Genomic DNA, 27,829 nt, shown 5'->3' on the forward strand with positions numbered 1-27,829 from the left:
CCCCTATCAGTGGAAACATCCTCTCTGCTTCCACCTTGTCAAGTCCCCTCATAATCTTCTACGTTTCAATAAGATCACCTCTCATTCTTCTGAATTCCAATGAGTAGAGGCCCAATCTATTCAACCTTTCCTCATAAGTCATCTCTGGAATCAACCTAGTGAACCTTCTCTGCACTGCCTCCAAAGCAAGTATATCCTTTTGTAAATATGGAAATCAAAACGGCATGCAGTATTCCAGGTGTGGTCTCACCAATACCCTGTATAGCTGTAGCAAGATTTCCCTGTTTTTATACTCCACCCCCTTTGCAATAAAGGCCAAGATTCCATTGGCCTTTCTGATCACTTAAACTCCATTATTGCAAATAAGAAAACTAATAAAAGAACACAACATTCACAGGATGCTTTTGCACTATGCTGGAACTTTATTGCTCTTTAAAACATTTGGACATTTTTTTCTGGTTTACATTTCTTTTCTAAACTGGGAAAAATTACATGGGCTGCAACATAAGTTTGCAACCTGTTTTTGTCAGAAATACAAGGAAACAGTTCAGAAACATGAAGAAACACTAGCACATGAAACATCTAATAATCTTTATTGATTTTCTTTGACCTCTAGCTTACTGAACCATTTCAGTTACAGATTTTCTTTTTTCAAAATTACAGAATTATTGACCTTCCAACACAATTATATATTAACACAGCATTGTCCTCTTGCAAGATACTTTACCAGGTTTAGAAACATATGAAAGTATAGGTTGGTCATCCCTTAGTTTCACCCCTGCCAACAACTCATTTAAATTTGTCCTGTCAGGGATTCTTCGATCCCCTGACAATGTTGGGTAACACAGGATTATAAACGGAACACAAAAGGCCTTGAAGGAACATTCTTGATGTATTTGAAGTAGTGGTTGGGGAGGGGCTCAGGTTTGGGGTATGCTCAACTCTAGGAAAACTCCAAACTCCAAGCCTTAGGCCTCCAAGGTACATCTGCATGTTAGCAGACATGATTGCAGATGGCATGGTTCATTGTTAGGTGCCATAATACCATCTCATCTCCGGCAAAGTGGGAAGATTTTCTCTGTAGCGATTAGCACGCAGAGGAAATCTTCCCTCACATCATTGTGCCCTCTGCAATTACAACCCAGTAATCTTGCAAGACCAGGCAACATTGCCCCTTTAAGATTATGTATATATTATTGCCCCTTTAAGTTTGGTCAATTTTGGCATAAAGCATTCAAGCCATACAATTTAGCTTCAAACACATGCCTGTACCTCACCATAGTAAATATTTACTGAGAAACATATTTTTTTTAAAGTCAAAAATACAAATCTTATCACATATTTTTTTTTTTAAATGTAAGCAGTTTGCTTAACTAAAACAAAACCATTACAAATGATTTTGTAGTTCTGAATTTTTCAGGTGCCCCTTGTGCAAGGTTCAATACACCAGGTCAGTAGTCCCTGCAAGCTGCAGACTGGCACATGGTGCCAATACAGCCAATTTCCATTGGCATTCAGTGGTGACTGCAGAACTGACTTCAAGAACTACTGTTAAATAGGTGGATTCCGATAAATGTGCATAAATGTTAAGAGCATCAAAGGGAACTAATCTCGCTGCTGTCATTGTAAATTCAATTTGGTTGCAAAGAAAGTTGGATGGGCATAGCCAATTTATAATTAAAATCCAAAAGGCTGAATTTTATCTTTGACTTCGTGTTCATCAAAGCGAAGGATGTTAGAATTGGCCTATTGCCAGTCTAACTTTACGTCTAACCTGTGCTGGAATCTTCATTGCCAAGAAGATTCAAGCACAGGCTAGACGTAAAGTTAGACTGCCCCATCTTTACCCTTCCTTTCCCACAACAATCACCTTTCTGTGAGTTAAGAAACAACTTGCATTTTTAAAGCACCGTTCACATGGTTTGTATCCTGCATTGTGAGGGCTCGTGAAGTCTTGGTTAAGTGGATTAAAAAGGGAAGATAAGGACATTCTAACCAAAAACTGCTCTTTAACAACAAATTTAATGGCTTTTTTTTTCAAACAGTTGCATGAAGTCCATTTTTCGTGACTGAAATGAGCCATCTACATTCACCACTGAAAACAGACCTATGAGAGAGATTTCAGACGACATGATCAAAGCAACAATTCAGTAACGATACAATATGTATCAACATATCCAGCTTGCGGGCCAAGAGGTACAATTGTTTCACCGTGACAAGTTAACCTGTGACTTTACACAATTTAACACCAAGACCCTCAAGTCAATTCTTTCTAGAACATTGATTGCAGCCAGTTCACATCCATAGAAAACGTTACAGGTTCTGCACTTTGTCAACCGGATCAAGAAACCACTTTTGGGTTTCCAAAAAAGTAGAAAACAGCACACAAAAAATAAAGGTGCTGAATTAGTCCTGAGGATAGCACTACAAAAGGAGTCAACAACTGTGACATGAAATGTATGAATTACAATATGTACATGTACAGTATTTACGTATTACAATATGTGCAGTATATACAGATTACAGTATGTACCGTACAGTATATGGATTAAGTATATACCAATTAGAGTATGTACAGTGCAGACTGATAACAGTATTTACAGTATATAGATTACAGTACAAATCATTGAGGCTAAATCTACAAAATATCTTAGCTGCTTATACAAAACCTTTTCTTATCTTCTGCATTTTAAAAAAATGATCCATTTGACCAAATTATAAAATATAAGATTGTTTTGAAAATAAAGTCACTTTTATATCTTATGTATTAAAATGAGATTATACTATATACAGTCTGAAACACTATGGACTAGAACTCGTTTAAAATATTTTGAATGAACTATTCCCTGGGGACACTGCAATAAAACAAATTCTATTACTACTAGATTTTAAGAATGTATCTATAAATGTTATATACATTAATGCAAGTAGAATTTATACATTACAATTCATTTGATTCAAATTATTTATCACATCAGTATCTAGCAATTTGTTTGGACACACTGGTCTACATTTAGTGCGGCACCTCCTTAAACATTAGGTTTTCGGGATTTATAAGCCAGGATCGTGGCAGCTAACTCCTGGGGGTCTAAAAGCTGTGGGTATTGCTTCATAACGGTATCCACCAGGTGGGGTTGGAAGATGGCGCACAGCTTCATTCGGACAGTCTCTCGCTCTTCTCCACAATGGTCATGCGATGGCCACTGGCTGTTTTTCCAGTAGGAATCCAGGAGCTGTTGGTCACATCTTTTCACTGACCATCCATGAGGGTCCGGAAGACTGTTTGTCCGACTGTGAGGCGAGGTGTGGTGTGGGTCAGGCCAGCAGGAGCTTGGCCGTTGGGAGCCCGGCGAATTGAAGTTATTCGGCAGACTGAAATGTGGCTGGGTTGGCATTCTCCCCATAGGCATACAGCACTGAGAACTACTGACTGGGTTTTGAGGAGGGTAAGCACTAGGGCCTAGTGATGGCATTGATTCATGGGAATGGTAGCTGTATTGGTGATGATCTAAGCTGTGCGTAGGTAGATAATATTGTCCACTGTTGATAGAGTATAGCTCATTGTGACTTTGAGATCTAGAAGGCCACATGTCAGAGAATTCTTTCTCAAATGACGCAAAGCCTTCGTCATAACTTTTATGCAAGCTTGAACACATCGAATTGGTCATGGTGTTGTCAAAAGGCGTGTGTTGAAACCACTCAGTGTTTGTGTTGAACGATGACCTGTTGGTTGGTGCGATTCCCTTTAACATCGCACTGCCCTCGGTCAGGTTTGCATTCTGCATTGGGTACTGCCGGTCTGGGCTGGCTCTCTGCAATGAGCCATTCTCACCCTGATTAAAGCTGGCCGAGCAGACGTCAGAATATGGCTGCCGCTTTTTCTCCTCCTTGTGTGGGCTTCCAGAGTTGAGGCTCTTGGTCGGAGGTGACCTGGCAGTAGCACGCAGCTCATCTGCCACTGAGCGCTGGGGCTGGTTAATTCGCTCGGGATGGTAGAATTTACACTTGATTCCATAAGTGCATTTTTTACCTGTAACAAAGAAAAAAAAAATACAACCTTTTCTTTAAATTCTTTGAGCAACAATTTACTACATGTGACACCTCAAAATAGGCCCCAATTCCCTCCACCTCGCTTTCCTCCTTTAAGATCTTCCTTAAAACCTACCTCTTTGACCAAGCTTTTGGTCACCTGCCCTAATTTCTCCATGTGACTTGGTGTCAAATTTTTGAGATAGCAAAACGTCCCATGGTGCTTCTCAGAAGTGCTATGTTAAAGACGCTGTATAAATGCAAGTTGTTGCTGAGATACTCAAGCCTTAGTATTGACACTGTAGTAAAATGTTACAATCTATTTATTTCCTTCCATTTTGTTCATTTCTTCCTTGGCGATTCATGCCAGGGTAGTTTTACTGGCACCAACTGCTCTCGGGTACCTAGCCCATGTACCCTGTTCAACTGTGAAATGCCTAACACAATCCCATTCGCAACCATCATGTACATTGCACACTTTCCAGCAGGCATTATGGGACGGGAGTTAGGAGCATGAACCCTAGCTGACGTCCCTCTCTTCTTAACACGGGAGGCTGAGGCCAATTGTTGGGCCTGCACTGGTCAGTCCATCCGAGTACAAAAGATGGAACCTACGACCTTCCTGGTCTGCATGCCTCAGTGGCTCACTACACTGAGCTATTGGGTTAACTTTAGTGGACTTTAAATAAGGTTCCTAATATAGATGCTTTCTACAAATTCAGTGGGTTAAATTTGTAACAGAAAACAATCAATAAAGTACAAAGGCTAGTCAAATGATGTTGAAGAGCCACCATCTTGTGCTGAAGAATTGTATGATGTATGGATTGTTGCCACTGTATCCCCGCATTGTGAATCCCTGATTCCAGCACTGCTGCTGTGGGGAAGTGGCAGGTAAAAGCACAGGGAGTGACCAATGCTACAGTCATCGATCAGCCACTGATGTACTACAACCCACCAGCCAGTTGCAAGCCTTGGGGCAGGTTGACAATGAACCAGGATGAATGAAATAGAGAAAAGGGAGCAAAACTATTATTTTCTCAAAATCAGCAACTGATCCATGTTGGGCAGTGCTAACCTCAGTGCAGTTTAATGACAGATGACTTTATTTCCTCTTTTAATAATGGTGCAGGACTTTTATTTTTGCATTGAGACAGGAGAAGGCAAACACATTCTTTCCAAGGCAGCCCAGCAAGATCCACCCATATTACTTTATTAACTTTGATCCTCCCACATTATTAGCACTGCTGTACGCTACAAAGCAACTTCCATCTCTCTCCCTCTCAGTTTCCTTCCAGAACTCCCCAAACCTGTCTTGGCACCTCTCTATTTCTCTGTGCTAAACCAAGCTACTGAAATGTGCATCTACCCAATATGAACACACACTATCTTGCCATCAGAGCACGCTCCAGTTACCTTAATCCAGTTTAGGCACAGGTTGGCAGAGTCCAGTGCACATGGGTGTACTGCAGAAGTTTAACCAGCTGACATCACGCAGCGTACAGGTACAGTGGGTAGTTTGTATAGCTAGGCCCACCTGACCTGTAAAGGCTGTGGCCTGAAGCTCTAGCTAGAGCGGAGTGGGAACATATCCATATCCTCACTGACAGGTCTACCTACCCCTCCACATTCCATAGGTGCACCAGGCTGGCTAATCAAATCATTTGCAGTGCCCTGGAGCATGGCAGACCCATCTGGTTGAGATGTCGGTTACTGAGTCTACAGAGGGTTAAATTAGCTCCTCAGTTTCCATGATGTCACATTCATGTGATCTCAGCCCCAAATAGATCCCACCCCTCTCCCAGGAAGATAAACTTGGGAACTACATTGGTCTCGAACGCCGTATATTTATTTCCAGAGTACTCACCATAGGGGCAATGTTGGCGTTTGTGCTCCGGTATTACAGGCTTTATCCGTAGGAAATTATCCAAACTGGGTCCGTGACGCCCGAGCGGGTCATCGGGGGGCATGAACCTGTACAAAAGGAGGAACCCATTAAAAGAAAGCAAAAATGGCAAGGCAACTGATTAATGGTCATCATTAGGTAACCCGAACATTTTGCAACAGAAAAGCTTCACAGGACAAGGTCAGGTAGAGGTAACCAAACATAGCCAAGGTTATCCAGCCCGCTGTATTTTTCAAGCAAAGAGAGTTTGGTCCAGTTTAAAGAATGCAGTTTTACAGTTAAGTGGCAACTGGGAGCCACTGTGACCCAGAACAATGTTACTCCTGGCACATGGCTCTGAATCCAGCCCCACCTGGTAAGAGAAAGTTCTCTCCTAAACAACAACAACTTGTATTTATATAGCATTTTTAACGTAGTGAGACTTCCCAAGAAACTTCACAGGAGTATTAGGAGACAAAACATTTGACATTAGTGCAGTTTAGATCCAGTTCTCAAATGAGCGCGAGAACTCAGGATAAAACTACTCCAAATTTGGCACCAAAATGTTTGTTCTTCTGGCATTATGCAGAAGGAGCATTGAACCGGTGCGCTTCATACTGGGTATAAAGCTGGAAATATTTCCTGTTCTTCAGTTGTGAAAAACAACCATTGGAATTTATCATGCCTGCCGGTCCAGAACATTTGCACTAGTTTTAATGACCATCTTGTTCTCCATGGTTGACCTAATCTGGACAGTTTTACAACCTGCAGTACGGTCTTACTGATGGACATTTTCCAAACTTACTGATTAAACACAAATACTGGTTTCTTTCCCCAAATTTGACAACATGGACTTCACCACGATTTGGTGGTTTCTGAATTCAGTCTCGTTTAATGGATTTATTTATTTACTTTAAATGAAAGAAACGGCTGATTTGGACAAGCCGACCATGCTTATTGGTCTTTGTTTGTTCAAATCTTTTTTCAGTTCCAGTTGTTCAGTTTGTTACAGTAGGAGGTCAGTGCACAGACCAGAACATGCACAATGGAGACAGAGAGCCGACTTCAGCCAACAGTTCAGTGTTGGCCGCCTGTCAAATTCCTCTGCTTGGTAACTTCGGCAAGAAATTCAGCTGAATACAAACAGGATTGGCTGGGGTGGCTTTTTAACCCATACCATGCCGTGCGGTAAATGGGCGTTAGCAGGTCCGCTGCCAGTTCTACACCCACATCCGATTTTCCTTTCCACGCTAGTCCCGCTGCCGCCGCGGGAACAGTTCAAATCAACCCCAAGATTGCTTTATGCTAACTTTACCAGTAAACGACAGGAGGTCTCCTTTGATTTCTTGACTTGTGTAGTTCAAAGATTGGTTCCTGAATCTACAGAGGGTCGAATTGGTTCTGAACTTCTTTTGGCATCTTGGAGTGACCTCAACCTCACTCCTGCTTTAAAGTTGAGAATGCCTCATATTGTCAAACATAGTACTCCCTCATCGGAAGTGAGATTCACTCATTTTGGTTTCAAAATGCAGCTTATTTTAATGTATATTTAATCGTCAAACTGGGCACTATTGTGTTGGGTTCATAATTGGGGTGACTCTTGCTGATTATAAATCTCACTCCTAATGTGCTGGCAGTTCTATAATCCGTATGGCTGTGTATTGAACTTGCTTTCTAGTAATCTCACTGACGGCCCATTTCTGTGTCCTTCCCTCCTGCAGTTATGCCCCGCTATGATGTTGCTTTAAATGTATCCTGATTTTTACATTTATATTTTATCATGTGTGCATCAACCAGGGGTGCGGGGGTGCAGTGGCTATATTACTGGACAAGTAATCCAGAGAATGGGAGTTCAAACCTCGGCAAGGCAGTCTGAGAATTTGAATTCCAGTTTTAAAGAAATATAAAGCTGTTATCATTAAAAGTCAGATTGTTGTAAAAACCCAACTGGTTCACTCATGTCCTTTTGGAAAGGAAACATGCCGTCCTTATCTGGTCCAGCCCATATGCGACTCCAATTCCACATCAACTCATGGTTGGCCGTTAACTGTCCTAAAAAAAAAAACTGCTACAGCCACCAGCACCTTCTCTGGGCAATCAGAGATGGCCTTGTTAGTGATGCCCATATCCTGGGAGTGAATTGAAATAAAAACAATATACACATTAATATCTAAAAAAAATACAATTAAGAAACCTAGGTAATGAGCTAGGACACCACCATGATTGGAAAGATTGGGAAAGATGGGATAAATTCAGCAGTTGTGGTTAAGTGAGGCCAGGTTTGTGATAAAAGCCGCAGGTATTTATAAACAGCAGATGCCTGCCTGAGCTAATCTCTCGAAACATGTTGAGCTTGGCTATTACACCATTGTTTGTTAAAAATCGACTTACTTGTCATTCACAAATGAGTACATCAGCAGACGCTCTTCAATGAACTTCTTCCACTCAGGCTTTTCATTCTGCAGGTCCCGATAGGTATCATTAGAAACAATGATGCCATCAGTGTCGTATGCCAGCTTGACAATGAAGCGATCATCGTAACAGACAATCCTTTTCCCACCGACCCGCCGCGATGGCGTGAAGACAAGTATCTTTTTCTTTTCGAGCTCGCGAAGGAAGTGCTGGTCTAAATGGGAATCGGTGACTGATTAGCAATTAAAGCGATAGGAAAAGAAAGACTTGCATTTATATAGCGCCTTTCATGACCACCGGACACCTCAAAGTGCTTTACAGCCAATAAAGTACTTTTGGAGTGTAGTCATTGTTGTAATGTAGGAAACATGGCAGACAATTTGCACACAGCAAGCTCCCACAAACAGCAGTGTGTTAATGACTAGATAATCTGTTTGTTATGTTGATTGAGGGATAAATATTGGCCAGATAAATAGAGGGAGCAGCGTGCGGCAGCCCGGCCCGGCTCGGAAATCGGTGCGGTCCCGGCCTGCAAGACCATCAGCAGGCCGGGGCCATCAGAGGGAGCAGCGTGTGGCGACATACCACTGCAGGAGGGAGACGGCTGCAAAGTCAGGTCGCTGATTGCAGTGTGGGCAGGCACAGCAGGAGGGGCGAAGAAGTGGCAAGATTTTGTAGAAGGAAGTGACCGGGGCCCAGGAGAGGCGTGAATCTGGGGCCCAGATGAGGCAAGTGCCCAGGGGCAGCATGAGCCAGCCCACACTCAGTCTGTGCAGCAGAGCTGGTCTCCAATCGTCTTGGGTAATCCTTGCCACTGGACCAGACCTAGCTCTGTCAAGCCCGTGTGGTGACTGGTGTGCAACGGCCACCACATGTTAAAAAAATCCATGCACAGACATCTTCCACCCTCCAAGATGTAGTTTGGGATCTGGAATATTAGGTCCTACATTGAAACACCTGTGAACTCATTCCTTTTTGGCATGACAAGTCATCCTCGCTTCGAGGGACTGCCTATGATGACGATTGGCCAGGACACTGGGGATAACTCCCCTGCTCTTCTTCGAAATAGTGCCATGTGATCTTTTACGTCCAGCTGAGAGGACAGACGGGGCCTCGGTTGAACGCCTCATCCGAAAGACGGCACCTCTGACAGTGCCGCACTCCCTCAGCATAACACTGGAGTGTCAGCCTAGATTTATGTGCTCAAGTACCTGGAGGCGATTGTCCCACCCACTGAGCAACAGTTGACACTGACAAAACTGGAGTACTGGGAACCAGCTGTATGATACTCTAATCAACAAAATTATGACAACCATCCACGCCTCAATTCTTTAATTTAATACAAATTTTTTCAAAGAGTTCTGCTATTAGCAATTGCTCATCCAGAAAGCAGCTGACAGGTAGATTCAGAATTCTATGAATTCAAAACGAGAAAAAAAACTTTCAATCAGATAATAATATAATTAATGATTCCTTTTTTGAAAAGAGTGCCTATTCCGTCATGAAAGCAGGACATCTGTGAGGGACTGATAGGACCCATGAAGCTATGCTGTGTTTAATGTTACGTGTTAAATTAATGCTGCATACATTATGGACACATTTTGCGGATAATTTATTTCAGTTTCATTCATGTTCCAGGTATAGATTACATTTTTTAGGCTGGTAATTGAAGATCATGGTGTCTTACTGAGCGCGCAACAACTTGTATTTATATAGTGCCTTTAATGTAGTGAAATGTCCCAAGGCGCTTCACTGGAGTATTATAAGATAAAAATTTGACATTGACACACACAAGTAGAAATTAGCGCAGGTGAACAAAAGCTTGGTCAAAGAGGCATGTTTTAAGGAGCGACTTGAAGGAGGAAAGAGAGGTAGAGAGGTGGAGAGGTTTAGGCAGGGAGTTCCAGAGCTTGGGGCCTAGGCAACAGAAGCTCTAATGGTCGAGCGATTATAATCAGGGATGCTCAAGGAGGACAGAATTAGAGGAGGGCAGAATTAGAGGAATACAGATATCTTTGCGGGGGGGAGGCGGTAGGGGAGGGGTTGTGGGGCTGGAGGAGATTACAGAGATAGGGGGGGATGAGGCTATGGAGGGATTTGAAAATACGGATGAGAATTTTGAAATCGAGGCGTTGCTTAACTGGAAGAAAATGTAGGTCAGTGAGCACAGGGGGTGATGGGTGTACGGGAGTTGGTGCGAGTTAGGACATGGGTCAGTGAGCACAGGGGACGATGGGTGAGCGGGACTTGGTGCGAGTTTGGACATGGGCAGCAGTCTGGAGTTCTAAGGTATAAAACAATTAGGCTTTGTCAATCCAGTATCACCTCAAGTATGGCCTACTGCAGTCACAAGTGTTTGATTCATTTAGCATTTAAAGAAACATATCAATAACTAGGAAACTCAAGAGCCATAATGATTGGGGAAAATTGTTTCCCCAGTTATACCTCCCAACAGCTGAAGCTGTAAGGTGATCTTGTGTAACGGATCATTGACCCAGGACACATGCAGTTCTGGTCACCACATTACATGAAAGATGTGATTGCACGAGAGAGGGTACAGAGGAGATTTACGAGGATATTGCCAGGACTGGAGAAAATTAGCTATGAGGAAAGATTGGATAGGCTGGGGTTGTTTTCTTTGGAACAGGGGAGGCCAAGGAGAGATTTTAAATGAGGGGCCAAGATAGAGTTGATAGGAAGGACCTATTTCCCTTAGCAGGTGGGTCAACAAGCAAGGGGCATATATTTGTTTATATTTAATATAAAATGTACTTGATTTATATTATAAAATGCACATCCAAGTACTTCCCTGGTAGAAGGTTTAGAGGGGATTTGAAGGGAAATTTATTCACCCAGAGGGTGGTGGGTGTCTGGAACTCACTGCTTGAAAGGGTGATAGAGGCAGAAACCCTCACCACATTTAAAAAGTACTTGGATATGCATTTTAAGTGCTGCAACCTACAGGGTTATAGACCAAGAGCTGGAAAGTGGGATTAGGTTGGATAGCTTCTGGTCGGCTGACGAGGACACGATGGGCCGAAATGGCCTCCGTCCATGCTGTAAATTTCCATGATTTTATGACACAATAATGACTGGGAACTTTGGGAGTGTTGAAAGTTTCTTTGCAAGTGCCCTCAACGATCCTTAACAGCGATAATGATTCCCTTCAGAGTTTTAATTACAGTGGTTCAATATAAATGGTAAAGAGAACAAGTGTGAAAGCACCTCAAATGGATTAATCGGAACATTTATATACCTGTGATTGGCACGTCAGGTCTTGGTTGTTCCTTCCTCCAGGATGGGACAAAGACAGTGATATCTGCGTGACCTCTCTCAAGGAACCAGTTCACGGCCAGCTGAATCCCATGGCAGGAGAAGACCTCTTTATTCCCATGACTGAAACATTAAAAACGGACACACTCATAATAACACTGTGCTCACCTCACACTTCATCGTAAGTTCTGACAGCATAAAACCATTCCACTATGAATCTTACATTAACCGGGTATAAAAGAGAGTTTAGAGATTATAGAACGGCGTGACAAAACTTAACACGCACATCAGTCAAGACTGCTATCTGATAGCATATTACAGGACTGATGGTTCTCCCGCTGCATTAAAATCTCTAAAAATTATACTCTCCCGCCCAGTTTCTCACCTCTTCTGCTATTGATATCTATGTGCCAGGTGCAAATAACTCATTGTATTCCTGATAACTTAAACGCTGTATCGGACATGTTCAACAGAATCATATGGGAAGGCCACTGTGGGTGCCATTCAAAAAGCAATTCACAGTTGCTGGTGAATAATTTCTTGTTTTTAATGATAGTTTTGTGCTCTCATTATCAATCTCCTTGCTAGTGAATTAATACGATTTTAATTGCTCAGCAGTGAGTTTTCTTGGACCAGTGTCAGATCACAGACACTCCGGTGACCCCAGAATGCCAGAACCATTTTTCATCATCCTCTCTCTCCCCACTATAACAGACAATAGATGCAACTTGATTCAAATCAGTAATGTGTAGATTTCAGGTGGTGATTGAAAGTAACTTGATTGGAGTAATATTCTAAGTCACTCATAGGCTTCTGCCACCTATTTTTATATTTAATTTTATGCATGAATTTTTATCATAGTGAGGGATAGGGTGATTGTGACCTCTCTTTCCTTGGTATATTTGCAATGAATTAATTTATTGTGAACCTCTTGCATCTTAGAAACAATTGTTTCTTTTACACGGCACGTAACTATCAAAAGAGGATTAAACACTTAATGAGCATCAAATGAACAGAAACATGTAACGCATGTTTTTGATGAGGTAACAGAGAGGGTTGATGAGGATAATGCGGTTGACGTAGTGTACATGGATTTCCAAAAGGCATTGGACAAAGTGCCACATAATAGGCTTGCCAGCAAAATTGACACCCATGGGATAAAAGAAACAGTGGCAGCCTAGGTATGAAATTTTGCTAAGTTTTGGAAACAGAGGGTAGTGGTGAACGGTTGGTTTTCAGCCTGGTGTAAGGTGTGCAGTGGTGTTTCCCAGGGGTCTGTTCCCAGACCACAGCTTTTCTTAATATATATTAATGACACAATTTGAAAATTTGCAGATGACACAAAACTTGGAAGTATAGTGAAGAGTGAGGAGCAGAATGATAGATTTCAGGAAGACTTTGATAGGCTGGTGAAATGGGCGGACATGTAGATGAAATTTAACACAGAAAAATGTGAAGTGATGGATTTTGGTAGAAAGAATGAGGAGAGGACAATAAACTAAATGGTACAATCCTAAAGGGGGTGCAAGATCAGAGGGACCTGGGGGTAACTGTGCATAAATCATTGAAGGTAGCAGGGCAGGTTGAGAAAGCAGTTAAAAAAAGGCTTACGGGATCCTGGGCTTCATAAATAGAGGTATAGAGTACAAAAGTGTGGAAATGACGACGAACCATTATAAAACACTGGTTCGGCCCCAGCTGAAGTACTGTGTCCAATTCTGGACACCGCACTTTAGGAAACATGTGAGGGCCTTAGAGAAGGTGCAGAAAAGATCTAAGAGAATGATTCCAGGCATGAGGGACTTCAGTTACGTGGATAAACTGGAGAAGCTGGGGTTGTTCTCTTTAGAGCAGAGAAGATTGAGGGGAGATTTGATAGAGGTGTTCAAAATCATGAGGGGTCTGGACAGAGTAGATAGAGAGAAACTGTTCCCATTGGAGGGAGAGTCAAGAACCAGAGGACACAGATTTAAGATAATTGGCAAAAGAACCAAAAGCGATGCAAGAAAAAACTTTACGCAGTGAGTGGTTATGATCTGGAATGCACTGCCAGAAAGGGTGGTGGAGGCAGACTCAATTTTATCTTTCAAAAGGAATTGGATAAGTATCTGACGGAAAAGAAAATTTCAGGATTATGGGGAGAGGGTGAGGGAATGGGACTAGCTGAGAGTCGGCACGGGCTTGATGGGCCGAATGGTCTTCTTCAGTGCTGTAACCATTCTATGCTACAGCAAAGAATTAATTTTTGTACAACTAGTTCGAAAATAATAAAAAATAGACTTGCATTTAAAGCACCTTTCATGACGTCAGGATGTCCCAAAGTAGTTTACAGCCAATGAAGTATTTTTGAAATACAGTCACTGTTGTAATGTAGGAAACATGGCAGTCAATTTGTGCACAGCAAGGTCCCACCATCAGCAATGTGACAATGACCCGATAAACTATTTTTATATGTTGGTTGAGGGATAAATATTGACCAAGACAAGGATAACTCCCCTGCTCTTCTTCAAAATAGTGCCACAGGATCGTTTACGTCCACCTGAGAGAGAGCAGACAGGGCCTCAGTTTAACGTCTCATCTGAAAGACGGCACCTCCGGAAGTGCAGCACTTGCTCAGTACTGCACTGGAATGTCAGCTTAGATTTTGTGCTCAAGTCTCGAGTGGGACTTGAGCCCACGTCTTTGACTCAGAGGCAAGAGTGCTACCCACTGAGCCACTGCTGACAATAACGTGACATCTTGCATCAAACGATTTCCTGTGAGTTTTCATGTTACACAGCACGACACCCATAACAGGAAGCAAAACTGGCCTTCATCGATGATACTTGTTTAGAGTGTAACAATTTCGTAACCTCCAAATATTATAATCAGTGTGCAGTGCCTAAACTTAAGATGCTCAGGTGACACATTTAAGCATAGCCTTTTATGGAGTTGCCTAAATCTGGTGCGGATTAGTCTTGTGATTCATGACAGGCTTCCTCAGGGGGAGTAATCATTGCAATATTTAATAGGTGTAATTATGATAAGTCCATTCTGTCTCCGACATTCTTAACAGCAGCAGCCAGTCTACTCAGCTTGTGCTACATGGGAGAGTTGCGCAAGGATCATTTGGCACTAGCAAGCCAACAATAAGGTAATCGCCGCTCCCTTTAGTAGTTTAAATTAGTTTCCAAATCAATAGCAGCTATGCCATTACCATGATCATCGATAAGATTTCTTTATTCCAGGAAATACCCTCACATAATGAATTGGCCATTCTTGTTGTTTTGCCTGCAGATATCAGTGAGGGAATTCTCCTCAACACACTGTAAAGTAATGTAGTAGTTTATAAAGCTAAGGGCTGATTTTAACCTGCTCCATCCCAGGACCAATGAGACTGGGGCATGCCGGGGGTTAAAACTGAGGCTCCGTCCTATCACTCGGGTCCCTGCCACATTCCCGCCCGCTTCCATTTGAACAGGCGTGTCTCGGGCAATGGGAGGTCTTGGCCAAAAACAGGCAAAGGCCTTGTAACTATGGAAATGTCGGGGTCCTATGACACAAAGAGGACCCAGAGACAATTTTAATGTGCAGTCGCACCCAGAGAGACCTGGCAGTAAGCAGGAGCAAGGCCAGAATTGGGTCAGGAAGGTCATTCAAATAAAATCTTTGGGTTTCCCTGTGGGCCAGGAGTGCACCTCTAGGACCCACTCGGAAACATTGGGCCTCTCCTGCATCAGGCACCCCCCCTCCCCCAAATCTCAACCGCGGCTGCCTCCGGACCCCTCCTGCGACCCACTTGTCTTGCTGCCAAGGATCCTTCCCATGGAACCCCGGCTGGTAGCCTTCAAGCCCCACCAACCAGATAATGCTCCCTGCTGGGACTCACTTGGGAGATGGTAATGAGCCTCGGTGGTTAACATGGCACGGCTCACACACTGGTGCGTCCACACATGCCCAACCACCCCCACGCTGAACTCATGCCCCGAGTTAACTGCTCTCGAGTAGTTTCAGAGCCTTATAGTACTATAGGATTAATACAGCCTTTCAGTTTCCTGCTCTTTGCTGCCATTGCTGATCTTGACCCTTTGGTTAGTTCCTCTCCATCCAACCACAATAGGACGAATCGTGCTTTCTGCATTGCCCTCTATCTTGTAGCAGTTTTGTAAATCGTAGTTATTTAAAAAAGGTGCGCTGCCTTCACGACTCAGTTTGGCAAATCTTTTTCTTATTTTGTGGGAAGTGAGAACAGACAGCTGAGCAGTGTGTTCATTTTAGTCACGATGAATCATGTGCAAGTGATACTGTAATGTGTTTTCGTTCGATTTATACCGTTGAATCATATGTTTGCTGACAGATTTATGCAATGTTTCTTCATGAAGCTTTTTGAGGGGGAGGAGAGTTTTGGGTGGGCTGTTCTCAAACATATCTAAAAATGCACCAGCTTTGTTCAAAATCTGTAATAAGAAGACAATTAAACTTGAATGTTGATTTACAATTTTATATTTTCTATATTAAAATATTTAGTATGACATTTAGATATTGTTCTACAAAAAAAAAGTTAAGAACTAGATGCAAAGGACAGCATTAATGCCTGAAATATGAAACTCTTAAATTGGATTGGGGAAGAGGCAGGGCCTAAACTCAGTGTCTGGTCTGCATGGTCCGATAATCTCGCAAAATTAATTTAGTCAATGTGGTAGCTCTGTTGTCTTCATTAGTCTGGATGAAGATAAAGGAATGAGTTCATTAGTTTTGGTTTAGCGTTTACACACTTTGCCTTCCCCATGGAACTTCAACGAACGCAAGGGCTAGCTAGGCGGACTTTCAAAGTCAAAATTGGACTCTGCAAAACATGGCCCAGCTTCAAAGTCTTGTGCTGTTTCAGGTGGACGTGCCTTACAGAATACAAAGCTCTCCGGCTCACAGGTTATCTAGACCAGACTTGTTCAGATTTGTTCTGTTCCCTATGGAAACATCCATTAGAAGTATGCTTAAAGCAGCTGCTTTGACTATGGGTCATTTTATGTGTGGTTAACTGAAATGCTGTCACAGCTTTGGGATGATAATAGTACTATGCATATATATTACACACACAAAATTATGTTTTTGTAAACTTGTGTGTGTCTTGTCATGCTGTATCACTGGGCATTTTCATTGCAAAGTGCATAGCAACCACCTTGCCATCACACAGGATCACAGTGGCAGTAATTGCAACTCTTCGAGATCTGTGCTCCTCCAACTCTGGCCTCATGCGCATCCTTCAGCTGCCAAGGCCATAAACTCTAGAATTCCCTCCATAAACCTCCCCACCTCTTTTTCCTCCTTTAAAACACACCTTAAACGTACCTCTTTGCCCAAGCTCTGCCCCAATATCTCCTTACGCAGCTTAGTGTCAAAATGTGTTTGATTATGCTCCTGTGAAGTGCCTTGGGACATTTTACTGCGTTAATGGTGCTATATCATTTTTGTTGCAACTATCCTGTTCCTTATCAGATTTGGTAAGTATGGAGGTTTTAGTGGGTTCACTAAAATACTGTGGGCTGCTTACTTCCTGGTCTCCCGCCTCCTGCACAAATACATTCAGGTCCCCTGCCCCTTAGGCCGAAATGCCTGCCGGCTGGCTGCACTTTCTGGCCACTCGGTATTGAGCCTGGCATGGCGGCGTTGAGCAATAGGAAGACACCCATTTGGGGCGTAGAGCTCACCAGCAGCCTGGCAATGGACTGGGTCTCCTGCCCGGCAGCAATGGGCGGGCGCTCTGCCTGCTGTTCACCCACTCCATTGCCTGATATGGAGAACGGCTCAGTGCGAGAGAGTTGGGAGTACAGTGGGGTAGTGTCACTACTGGCCTCGGTGACCCCAGGCAACAGAGAGGTAAAAGTAGCGATGGTTTACGCTGCTGATCATCATCCAGTGACATCCTCTGCTGTAAAACACAGATTTATGGACAACCAGTCTGTGAATCTCCCACAGTGAAGTAGCCATTGACAATTCACACTGGGGCGGACATGTAAAAGAGTCGCCCATTTGGGCGAGAGGGTGAGGGCGGGGCCTGCTGGCCCCTGTGGAATGGCACCCCTGTCTGAGTCAAAGGCCCTCATGATGAGGGAAGGGGTCATGGGAAACACTCAAGAAGAAGAAATGGGGATTGCAGCAGTATTGCTAAACAGCAAGATTAGGGCGGAATGCCCTCAGGCAATTGATGTACCATGTAGTCACCTCTTCAAAGCTGCATATGCTTTTCAGTCTGACAAAAATACTTGGGCAGCTACTAAAAATGCTGAATGAAAATATAATCACTCCCTTCAATCACAGCTCATTGGCTGCGTTGCTTTCAGTCCAGGAAAAACAGTGGTCCCAATATTTACGGGGAAGCGGGGGAGGGGGGCGGGAACCAGGAAATGTCAGAAAGGCGGAGGTCCTGTCAAAATTAACAGGCAGGACTTCGAGATCACTTTTTACTCCATTTCCAGCCTGGGAGCCTGCCAAATTGACAGGCAGGTCGGACGACGGGCGTGAAAGCCTGCGGTAGTAGGCCGCAGCCGAGGGTCGTTCGGGACGGTCCTTGGCAACCGGGAAGAAACGCGTGTTTTAAAGAAAGACTTGTATTTATATAGTGCCTTTCATGACCAGCGGCTGTCTCAAAGTGCATTACAGCCAATGAAGTACTTTTGGAGTGTAGTCACTGTTGTAACGCAGCAGCTAACTTGCACACGTCAAGCTCCCACAAACAGTAATGTGATAATGACAAGATCATCTATTTTTTGTTCTGTTGCTTGAGGGATAATTATTGGCCAGGACACTGGGAATAACTCCCCTGCTCTTCTTCGAAATAGTGCCGTGGGATCTTTTACGTCCACCTGAGGGAGCAGACAGGGCCTCGGTTTAACGTCTCATCTGAAAGATAGCACCTCCGACAGTGCAGCACTCTCTCAGCACTGCACTGGAGTGTCAGCCTAGATTTTCGTGCTGAAGTCCCTGGAGTGGATCTTGAACCCCCAACCTTCTGACTCGCAGGCAAGCGTGCTACGCACTGAGCCACAGCTGACAGGTTTGATGGGGCAGTCAGCCGATGCAGGGAGGGCGAGATCGCAGCAGAAGGATTTGCTCGAGGAGCAGTGCTGCGCCTCCTGGCCCACAAGTCGTGCTCTTAAAATGCACCTAGCTGCTGATTCCGGCTGCTCCCGTCTCCAGTCAGGTCCTGGGTTAGCCCTGGAAAACCCGGTCGGCCAGCAGGCACTAAAATTTAAACGGCTGCCAAAACATCAGGAATACAGCTTCATTGAAAAATTACAATACCAGACCCGCCTTTCCAGGGTGGGTTACTCGGAACCCCCCCACCACCCTTGCAAACCCACCGCGGTTAAAATGGAAGCAGACGTATTCACGGTGGGTTTTGCATAGTTGATGATTTAACCTGCCCCCGACGAGCATTTCTGCTAAGCTGCGTGGCCATTCACCGGCTTCTCAACTGAAGTAACCGTGCATGCACGAAAATTTGGGGCGCGCAGCCACATAACGGGACCCCCGCACAAAGGAAAAATATTTACAGGGAACATTGTCCCTACCCTCTCCCACCTGTCATGGATGGGTTAATATTCCACCCCTGCTCTCCGACCCGGTGACTCCAAAGTAAACATTTTAATATATTGTCGGTAACTCTCCCTGGAACTGTTCCAATTGCACAACCATTATCTTAAACAGCATCTGGTGACAGAAGCGATATATGCTCTTGTGCAGGCTGAAAATTCCCCTCAGAAGGAAGTGCAGGCCAATTTGCATACGGTTTATAAAAGTTTTGTGGATAAAGCCGTGTGTTGCTGATGAGTCAGCACTGGGTCAGAGGTACAGAATCAATGTTGGAAGCAGGGAAAAGATTCCTGTAATGTTGAATTGTTCCAGGAAATCTCATTATTTTATAGCTTACGCAAAAGGTTAGAGATGGAATTGTTTTGCAATCATTCACATTCTCTAATATTCCCGGGACAGCCAATAAGGAGTTCAAGGCACGGGGGAGAAATTCATTACCGCCCCAGTCGGGAGGCACGAGACTTAGCGCCAGGCGCTGAAGTCTCGCCCCTCTCGAGATATCTGCAGTAGGGAAGGAGCAAGGGAAGGCTTGAACTTTCCATGTGGGGCCCCTTGGAGCACTCCTGCTCCTTTTTTCAGGTCAGTTTAAATCACACGTCACTGGCATATTTAAAGAAGGAGCCTTCAGCTTTGGGCGGACTCCTTGGGCGCCTGCTTGGGAGCAGCAGGTTAAAATTGAAGATAGCCGGATCCAAGATTTCCCACTTTTCAACAATAAAAAAAAAATCCCCAATTGTTTTCCCATTCGTGACATTTTGGTGAATTGAAATTGAAACCCACAATGGATCCAAAGCTGCTGGGGGCAACACACCTGGCACTTTAGCTTATAGCAATAGGGCGGTGATCGAGAGCAACATGCTCCTGCATGTTCTGAACACAACAACAGCAACGTACCTCATAGCAACATTGCTGCCATCTATTACAATCGTTCGCAATCTGGTGTCCTGCTCCTGCACCTCTTCTGTTACCGGTGCGCCAGTTGTGGCTTTGATTAAAGGACCTCCACGAGACACTAGGACAGGCCCTAGCACCTCCTCCGGGGCACTCTCCTTCTCCATAGTGCCTTCCACCTTCACGAGCTCTCCGAGTATGGTGTTGGTATCGGCATTGCTGTCCACCTTTTGAAATACCTTACGGATCTGTTCTGGTGAGTAACCCAACTTACGAAAGAAGTCCACTTTCATCTGGAACTCTGAGGAGTCGGGGGAGGTCAGCGCCGAGTCCTCGCACACCTGCCTGGTCTCACTCTCTACCTCCAATTTGTGGGCCATTTTGGATTCTTTTGAACCATTGTCTTTCCACTTGTTACTTGAATAGACTTCATTGGAAGTCAATTTCTGCTTGGTAAGACAAGTCCTTGAGGTGTGGGAGGAATCAGCCAGAATGTTGCTGCCCCAGGTAGGGAGGTCCAGGGAGGAATTGTGGCTGTATTGTGTATGTTCCGCCAAGCTCATGTTCTCTTGCGGGTAAATTCCACGTCCTTTTAAATCTAAATCCTAGAAAGGTGGAGAGATATACATTTGTATTACTAAACATGCAAAACTGAGGTTATTAAAGCAGTCACATGTCCTGATCAGAGTGGAAAGTTTACCTATGCTCAATCACAGACAGGATTAGGGCCACTGGGTTCATGAAATACAATTTCACACCTTTCAACAAAGCAGGCCCAGGTAGCCAAAAGATTTGCTGTAGAAAATGACTCAAAATCCATGAAATTCTTCATCAATTCAGGCTAAACATTTACCTGTTCTGTTAACGTAAAACAGAGGTGCCATTCAACAACAATTAAAAAATCACGAATACGGGGAATAAACTAATTTATATTGGCAAAGAAATTCTCAACATTTGCCTCATATTGCGCCTCAAAAGCATACAAAACACAAATTCTCACTGGGAGTATTAACCCCTTTGCGGTTCGATCCCATTAGTGTTCAGCAAGGATTAAGTAACCGCTTCTGTTTTAATCATTTGAAACGTAATTGTCCCAAGTAGAGGTTTAAATGAATTATCTAGTTGGCTCATTTATTTTAGGTGTACACCTGCTCTGTTTACAGTGCAAGATAGTTTCCATGGCAACTGGATTGACATTAAAGTTGCACATACACTGTTTGCAGTTCCTTTCTTCAACACCAGTACACCCCCTCCCCAATGGTTGACCACAGTGAGGACAGATAATTGCTGATCCATGGGGGTAGCTGGGATGGCCTTCGCCTCTCAACTCAACCGGATTTTTGTAGCCCTGATGACATCAATATCAGAAGGAGGAACTAATTTGGTAATGCATGGCATATTCGCAAGCCATGTCCCACCACATTTACATAGCAGTTTGAAGCTGATAGCATAAAGTTCTGAGCATTAAACATACATACATACATATATAAAAAAAAAAAAGATTATCTGGTCATTATCTCATTGCTCTTGGTGGGACCTTGCTGTGCACAAATTGACAACCATGATTCCTGCATTACAATAGTGACTACACTTCAAAAGTACTTCATTGGCTGTAAAGTGCTTTGGGGTATCCAGAAGTTGTGAAAGGTGCTAAATATATTATAGATAGTAAAGGAATTAAAAAATACCTGGGTACAAACACAGTCAGATCTGCTTCTGAAACTTATTGACAAGCTCCATCATATGTAATCGACCCCAAATCTTTACAAAGTTCAAACACCATTTCAAGGGGGCTAGAGGTCAAAGCTCTGTACTGTATAGGACGGATGCAAAATGTACTTGCAATTGTTACAACATAATCTCCTATAAATTTCCAAATCACATTTCCCAGCAAGGAACAGGGAGATTCAACAGTTGGGTCAACAAGTTATACTTTACATGTGTTTGCATGATTCCAACACATTAATTCATCATTCACTTTGCTCCAAAGTCTAACTACAGTCATTTACTTATATTAGTCAGATCAACTTTCTACTGCAAACCTTTATAAATATAAATATATTGTCCTCTCCCAATCCATTTACCTCATCCCAAATCATGGTGCAATATAACACAATGCAATTAGGGCCTCTTGACCATACATATTGTGATTGGATCTGCATATCTTGCCACTAAGTTAATAAGTTTTTGATCTTAACTGATTCATAGAGTTGAAGTTTGAGTGATTTAGACCTTGTACCTGCTCTCTGTGTTGATCTGCTGTCGGATTGGTCCGTGCTGTTATCTTTTCTATTATTCCAAGCCACAAAACATGCTTACAGAAGCGGTCTTGGCCCAATGCTGCATGGTGATGAAATTAAATGCCACAGTGTCATGTTGAAATGTCTCAAAGTGCTTCAATTAATCACTTTATATCAGGCAGGCAAGCACAGGAGGCTGCCCCAGCAGCGGTGAAACGACTGAGCAATTAGTCTGTCTTTCTGATGATATATTGGTTAATATAAAAATGTTGGCTGGGATAGCAAACTCCCTGATTTTATTTTTTTTTACATCCAGATGATTTAATAGCTCATGCAGAGCCAAAGGACAGTACCTCTAATGATATGGTTGGACCTCAATATGGCACTGCAATGCCAGCCTGGGTTATGTTCCAGACGTCTTGGCTCAAACGCAGGACCTTCTGACTCCAAGACAAGAATACTCCAAACAGGACACAAAGCTCTACTTGCATGCCAATAGTAAATTATCAGCTTCCTATTTTAACTGAATTTGGTACGCGGTTTTCCGGGACAATAATCTCTCAATACGGAGAGCCAAAGCCCTGAGATGATGTGCTGGGATTCTGTGCCATAGGGTAAAGTGTAGGCTTGCCAGAGAAGCTCCTCAGTTTTATTCTATGTCCTTAGGGTGATATGCAGACTGGAAGCTAGGTGCTTTCCCAGAAAGTGTGATAGCCATTTCGGAATCACTCAAATCCACTTTCCAGTTACTGACTCATCTCACAAAATCTCCAATTTTCCCAATGGCAGATTGTCTGAGCCATTGACTAATGCACAATCCGTGTAAACAGGGTGATGTCACCTTGCAGGGGAGACCATGTTCTCAATTTTTCTCACTAAAATGGAGGACTCTGTAACTCCAAAGTCCCTGACTGAATCAATAGGAGCTGGTAAAACATTATGATTGACTCCTATCTCTGGCCCAGTCAATTCTGGGCTTCAGCGAGATCCAACACTTGAGCTGATGAGCAATTTCCTTTAATGTGCTTAACTAATAACTTACTGCACACTTCTCAGGTTTGGATGCACAGGAATAAAACTAAAAGAAATAAGCCAATCGGATACCAATCAATTACCAGATCTGGCTGGTCCACATCAAGCCCTATCAGGCCCAGCTCTCCTCTGCCAAAACTGCACACTGCTTCAGGATCATCCTGGAATGCAAAGATAAAACCTGGCTTCTTTTCTCCTCCACCAACTGTCTCGTTTAACCCCGCTCCCTTCAACAACAACAAGTGCACGGAGCTCATGACATTCTTTGCCCCCAAGATTGAAACCATCCGTTCAGCGGCCTACCTCCCTTCCCCTTGCCTATCTAGTCTCGCTTCTCCCAACGTTCCATCCTGCCCTCGTCCTGAAAAGGCATCTTTCTCTCCTATCTCACCTCATGCCATCTCCAAGCTCATCCAAAACTCTGCTGCCTGTATCCTATCCCACGCCAAGTCCTGCTCACCTATCATCCATGTGCGTACTGACCTACATTGGCTGCTGGTTCACCAACGCCAGGAATTTAACTTCCTTATCCTCATTTTTAAATCCCTCCATGGCATTGCCTCTCCCTATCCTCCAGCCCTACAACCCTCCAAGAACTCGGTGTTCCTCCAACTCTAACCTCTTATGCAGCCTCACTCCTTTTGCCCCACCACTGGTAACCGTGCCTACAGCCGTCTAGGCCATAAGCTCTGGAATTCCCTTGCTAAACCTCCGCCGCTCTACCTCCCTCTGCTTCTTTAAGATCCTCCTTAAAACCTACCTCTTTGACAAAGCTGTTAGTCACCCTCCTAAGGCTCAGTTTTATCTGTTTATGCTACTGTTCAGCACCTTGGGATGTTTTGCTATGTTAATGGCGCTATATAAACACAAATTGTTGCTAATGATTTCAACTACTTAGGAATACAACAAAAGGAAATATACCAATCTTTATGGTTCCTGATGTTTTAAATGAATATTAGATGTTAAGGAGTTTTGGTTCAGCAACAATCAAGTGTTACATGCTGTAAGGCATCAGAGAAAACAGCTTGGCACCAAGCTTTCTGGGCAGAGGAAGTTATCGGTTCAAAGGAACAGCAAGTTTATTAAACATCAACCACATCAGCGAAAAAACAGTTAGAAAGGGATGCAGCTGTTTAAACTGATAAACAGTGCCACTTATATGCCTGACATTCCATACGTCTTTTTTTTTTTAGAAACTATGGATAGGATTATATCACTAGCTGTTGATCAGTTAGGAGTTGGGTCAGGCAAGGGGTTGGGCCAGACCAGGGGTCCCTGTGGGAGTTGGGCCAGGCAAGGGGTTGGGCCAGGAGAGGGGTTGGGTCAGGCGAGGGGTCCCTGTGGGCATTGGGTTAGCCAGGGCTGCCTGTAGCAATTGGTTTAGTATGGGTGTGTAGTGCCTCCTCCCTAGATCCACAATTGATTCTTTGCCAATGATATCTCTTCTTCTTAGGCGGTCTCTCGTATCGAGGATGACTTGCTTCCACACCAAATAGAGATGAGTTCACAGGTGTTTCAACGAAGGACCTAATATTCCAGGTCCTGAACTACATGTTGGAAGGGTGGAAGATGCCGGTGCGTGGATTTTTTTTTTAAACCTGTGGTACCCACTGCACACCAGCCACCACACAGGCTTGACAGAGCTAGGTCTTGGTCCAGTGGCAAGGATTATCCAAGACGACTGGAGACCAGCTGCATCAATCACCCCTGAGCTTATTGACCTACATTGGCTCCTGGTTCACCAACTAAATTTATGTAACATAATCCAAAAAGGAAAACTGCATACTTAACATAAACCTTTAACAAACTCTTCACTGTCACTAACCAGCCCTGAACAGGAGTTCAATTTTCCTTTAAAAAAGCTAAGTTATAATAGAAGAAAATGAATTGGATTTCCTTCTATATATTTTTATACATCCAGGGAAATATATTCCAAAATTCTGATATGACCAACATAGTTATACAGCACCTTTAATGTAATAAAATGTCCCAAGGCACTTTAGAAGAAATGAAATGTTTAATTCTTGAATTAAATATTTCCAATCCATTTTGCAGTGTTACTGGACATGGAATGCTAATGTGGCCCCATACCATACTGAGAATTAAAGGGGTCACCCACGCCCCTCCTGTTCCCACTCTCTTTCCTCCAAACAAGCAATGGAACAAAGTGGGGTGTGTAAGGGCAGTCAGAGCTCCCTGGTCAGATGGTGACAAGGACCATTCTACTGGGTTTTATTTGGGAGGGGCAGGGGGTTGGCACGGTGGACTTTTGGCCCACATTCCAAACGATTTGCTAACCTAGGTTATTTTCTAACACGATTTCTACGTTTAATCAGGAAAACACATGAAGGGAAAAAAAATAGCGAGAACATTAACCTTTTTGATGGAGGTCTGGGTAACAACTATTCAAGTCTCCATAGTATATGCTTTCATTGTACGATTCTTTCAAAAGGCAGCATTGGGAGCCCGGTTATGGATATGGACACAGACACACTTCAGGACCCTTCTGTAATCAGCCACTTCACAGAATTTTGCAGCACATTAACAGGCCATTCAACCCACAAGGTCTATATCAGTGTCTATGCTCCATTCAAACCTCCTCCCACCTTACTTAGCTCACCCTATCAACATATCCCTTCTCCAACATGTACCTATCTCACTTCACGTTAAATGCATCTATCCTGGTCACCTAAACTATTCCTTGCGATAGCGAGTTCCACATTCTAACCACTCGAAGTAAAGATCAAGAGAAAGACTTTCACGACCACTGGACACCCCAAAGCATTTTACAGCCAATGAAGTAAGTTGTGAAGTGCAGTTGTAATCACAAGCACACCAGGTCTGACAGGCAACAGTTAATACAAGAAAACAAGCAAGCACTTATTGACCTTGTTGGGACTTGATAAAATCATCATGTGAAGACACACACACAAACATTAGTTCTCAAACTTATAGCGGGATGGAGGGACTGGTGGTTTCCTTAATTCTGTCATTTGCGTGCTCATTATACACTTTCAAGATTAGTATGTTCCAGTCTCGATCAACGCTCATTTCTCTTTCAGTTTTTAAGGTTACAGACTGGCTTTGCAAGAACGAGCCCACTGCATCATGTTCGGATGTTTCCTTCTTGTAATGCACACCCACAGGAGGCACAAGACACAGCATGTGATTCAGTGCAGATAGTACCATGGTCATTACCGAGAGTAGTCTACAGCATTATACGCACGAAGGAGGAACGGCAACTTTTTTTTGCCCCCCTTTCATCCTAAAATGTTACAAAGTTTTAATTTTAGTCAGCATCTGACACACCCTCCATCATTACTGGCGGCACCCTAACTGTGACGATTTCAACAGCAGCGCACGAACTCTTCATCACTCGCTCAACTGGTTTCCAATACCCTTCTTGGGTACTGCAGTTAAGAATCGGCGCTTACAATTTCAGATCCTAAACTTCACTGCAAAAGCACGGACTTTTCAGGGGACAGAGAACCAACAACTGCTGACCGACAGTAACTTAATCTCCTCTGATACTGCCAGGTTTACAACAGCTCTGGGTTCTTAGTGAAGAGCTCAGCTTAGTTCAGTTTCGGAGTCTCACTGACGAGTCTTATTCCGCCAACTTCACACAGACAGTAGTAAAAATGCTCCTTAAAGCAGTGAGCTGCTGGGCGAAATAACCCCTAAAAAGGATTTTTTTTAAACTCTCGCCTTTACGAGAAAACACAGATACAGTGCAATACTTACCAGATTCTGTTTGTATAGCTCTCCATTTACTAATTCCAGGAGGCGCATTCCAATCACACCTAAGTCTGCGTGTTCGACTGACAGCAGCCCTGGACTCTCAGGTTATATATCTCTCTCTCTCTCAGCCTGTGACGTCAGGAAATTGTTTAGTTGCCAGGAAACAACATAAATACATGCAGATGAGGAACATTCTCCCCTCCCCCTGCTTCCTGATTCTCACCAGAGAAAATAGCCCAATGGAATAAGGAAGTACTCCTGGGCCAATTCAAACCTGCTTTAATTTTCATATTGGCAGATTTGCCTTCACTTAATTTCCCTGTTAAGCATGGTGTAATCTCATGTGCTGCAGCTATGGGCTATGGCTATAGTTACTAATCCTCCAGGAATTTCCAACAGTTTTCCAGGAATTGAAGATTCATCTCTTGGACACTGCTGCGAGCATTTCAGAAAAAATGCCATAGGGGAATTTTTTCTGTTTATTAGAAATATTGGCAATGGGTGGGGGGGGGGGGGAGATGCTTATTTGACTGAGTAGGACTGTTGGAGGTGGGAGGTCATGTATGCAACCTCCAGGAATACGCCCAACCTGAGTTAGCAACCCAAGGTTCCTTTAGCAGCACTCAATGCAGCAGTTGAAGTATCGCAGGGTATGTTGTCCAGGCTCGGTGCTAAAGCTGGAGTTTTGCACTCGCCAAAATCACGGCAGGCTGACCACGATGGATTTTCCTGGGTTCGGCCTCGTTACCTAGGCGTC

At 43.6% G+C, this 27,829-nt stretch overlaps 1 protein-coding gene across 2 annotated transcripts; it reads right to left on the reverse strand.

Annotated features, from left to right (window-relative positions):
* Positions 1 to 401: 401 nt before the first annotated feature.
* LOC139279900 (ribonuclease ZC3H12A) lies at positions 402 to 27,150 on the reverse strand. 2 transcript variants are annotated; one of them, XM_070899207.1, is made up of 6 exons: positions 27,076 to 27,150; positions 20,063 to 20,664; positions 11,580 to 11,719; positions 8,303 to 8,537; positions 5,894 to 6,000; positions 402 to 4,030 (listed from the first exon to the last, which is right to left on the reverse strand). In XM_070899207.1, exons 1-6 carry the CDS (start codon positions 27,121 to 27,123, stop codon positions 3,030 to 3,032), a joined length of 2,133 nt encoding a protein of 710 aa, XP_070755308.1. In that variant the 5' UTR covers positions 27,124 to 27,150; the 3' UTR covers positions 402 to 3,029. The 2 variants fall into 2 exon arrangements, with proteins under 2 accessions (XP_070755308.1, XP_070755309.1); XM_070899208.1 differs by lacking the exon at positions 27,076 to 27,150 and adding an exon at positions 22,299 to 22,440.
* Between the last annotated feature and the right edge of the window lie 679 nt (positions 27,151 to 27,829).

This window comes from Pristiophorus japonicus, chromosome 14 (assembly GCF_044704955.1).
Source record: "Pristiophorus japonicus isolate sPriJap1 chromosome 14, sPriJap1.hap1, whole genome shotgun sequence".
Taxonomy (NCBI): Eukaryota; Metazoa; Chordata; class Chondrichthyes; family Pristiophoridae; genus Pristiophorus; species Pristiophorus japonicus.

Coding starts and splice junctions, on each gene's coding strand:
- LOC139279900 (XM_070899207.1), bottom strand. CDS start 27,123: ATGCGCCTCCTGGAATTAGTAAATGGAGAGCTATACAAACAGAATCTG. Junction 11,720..20,062: donor GGCAGCAATGTTGCTATGAG/GTACGTTGCTGT, acceptor TTAATGTTTCAG/TCATGGGAATAAAGAGGTCT. Junction 4,031..5,893: donor ACGCCAACATTGCCCCTATG/GTGAGTACTCTG, acceptor TCTTTGTTACAG/GTAAAAAATGCACTTATGGA.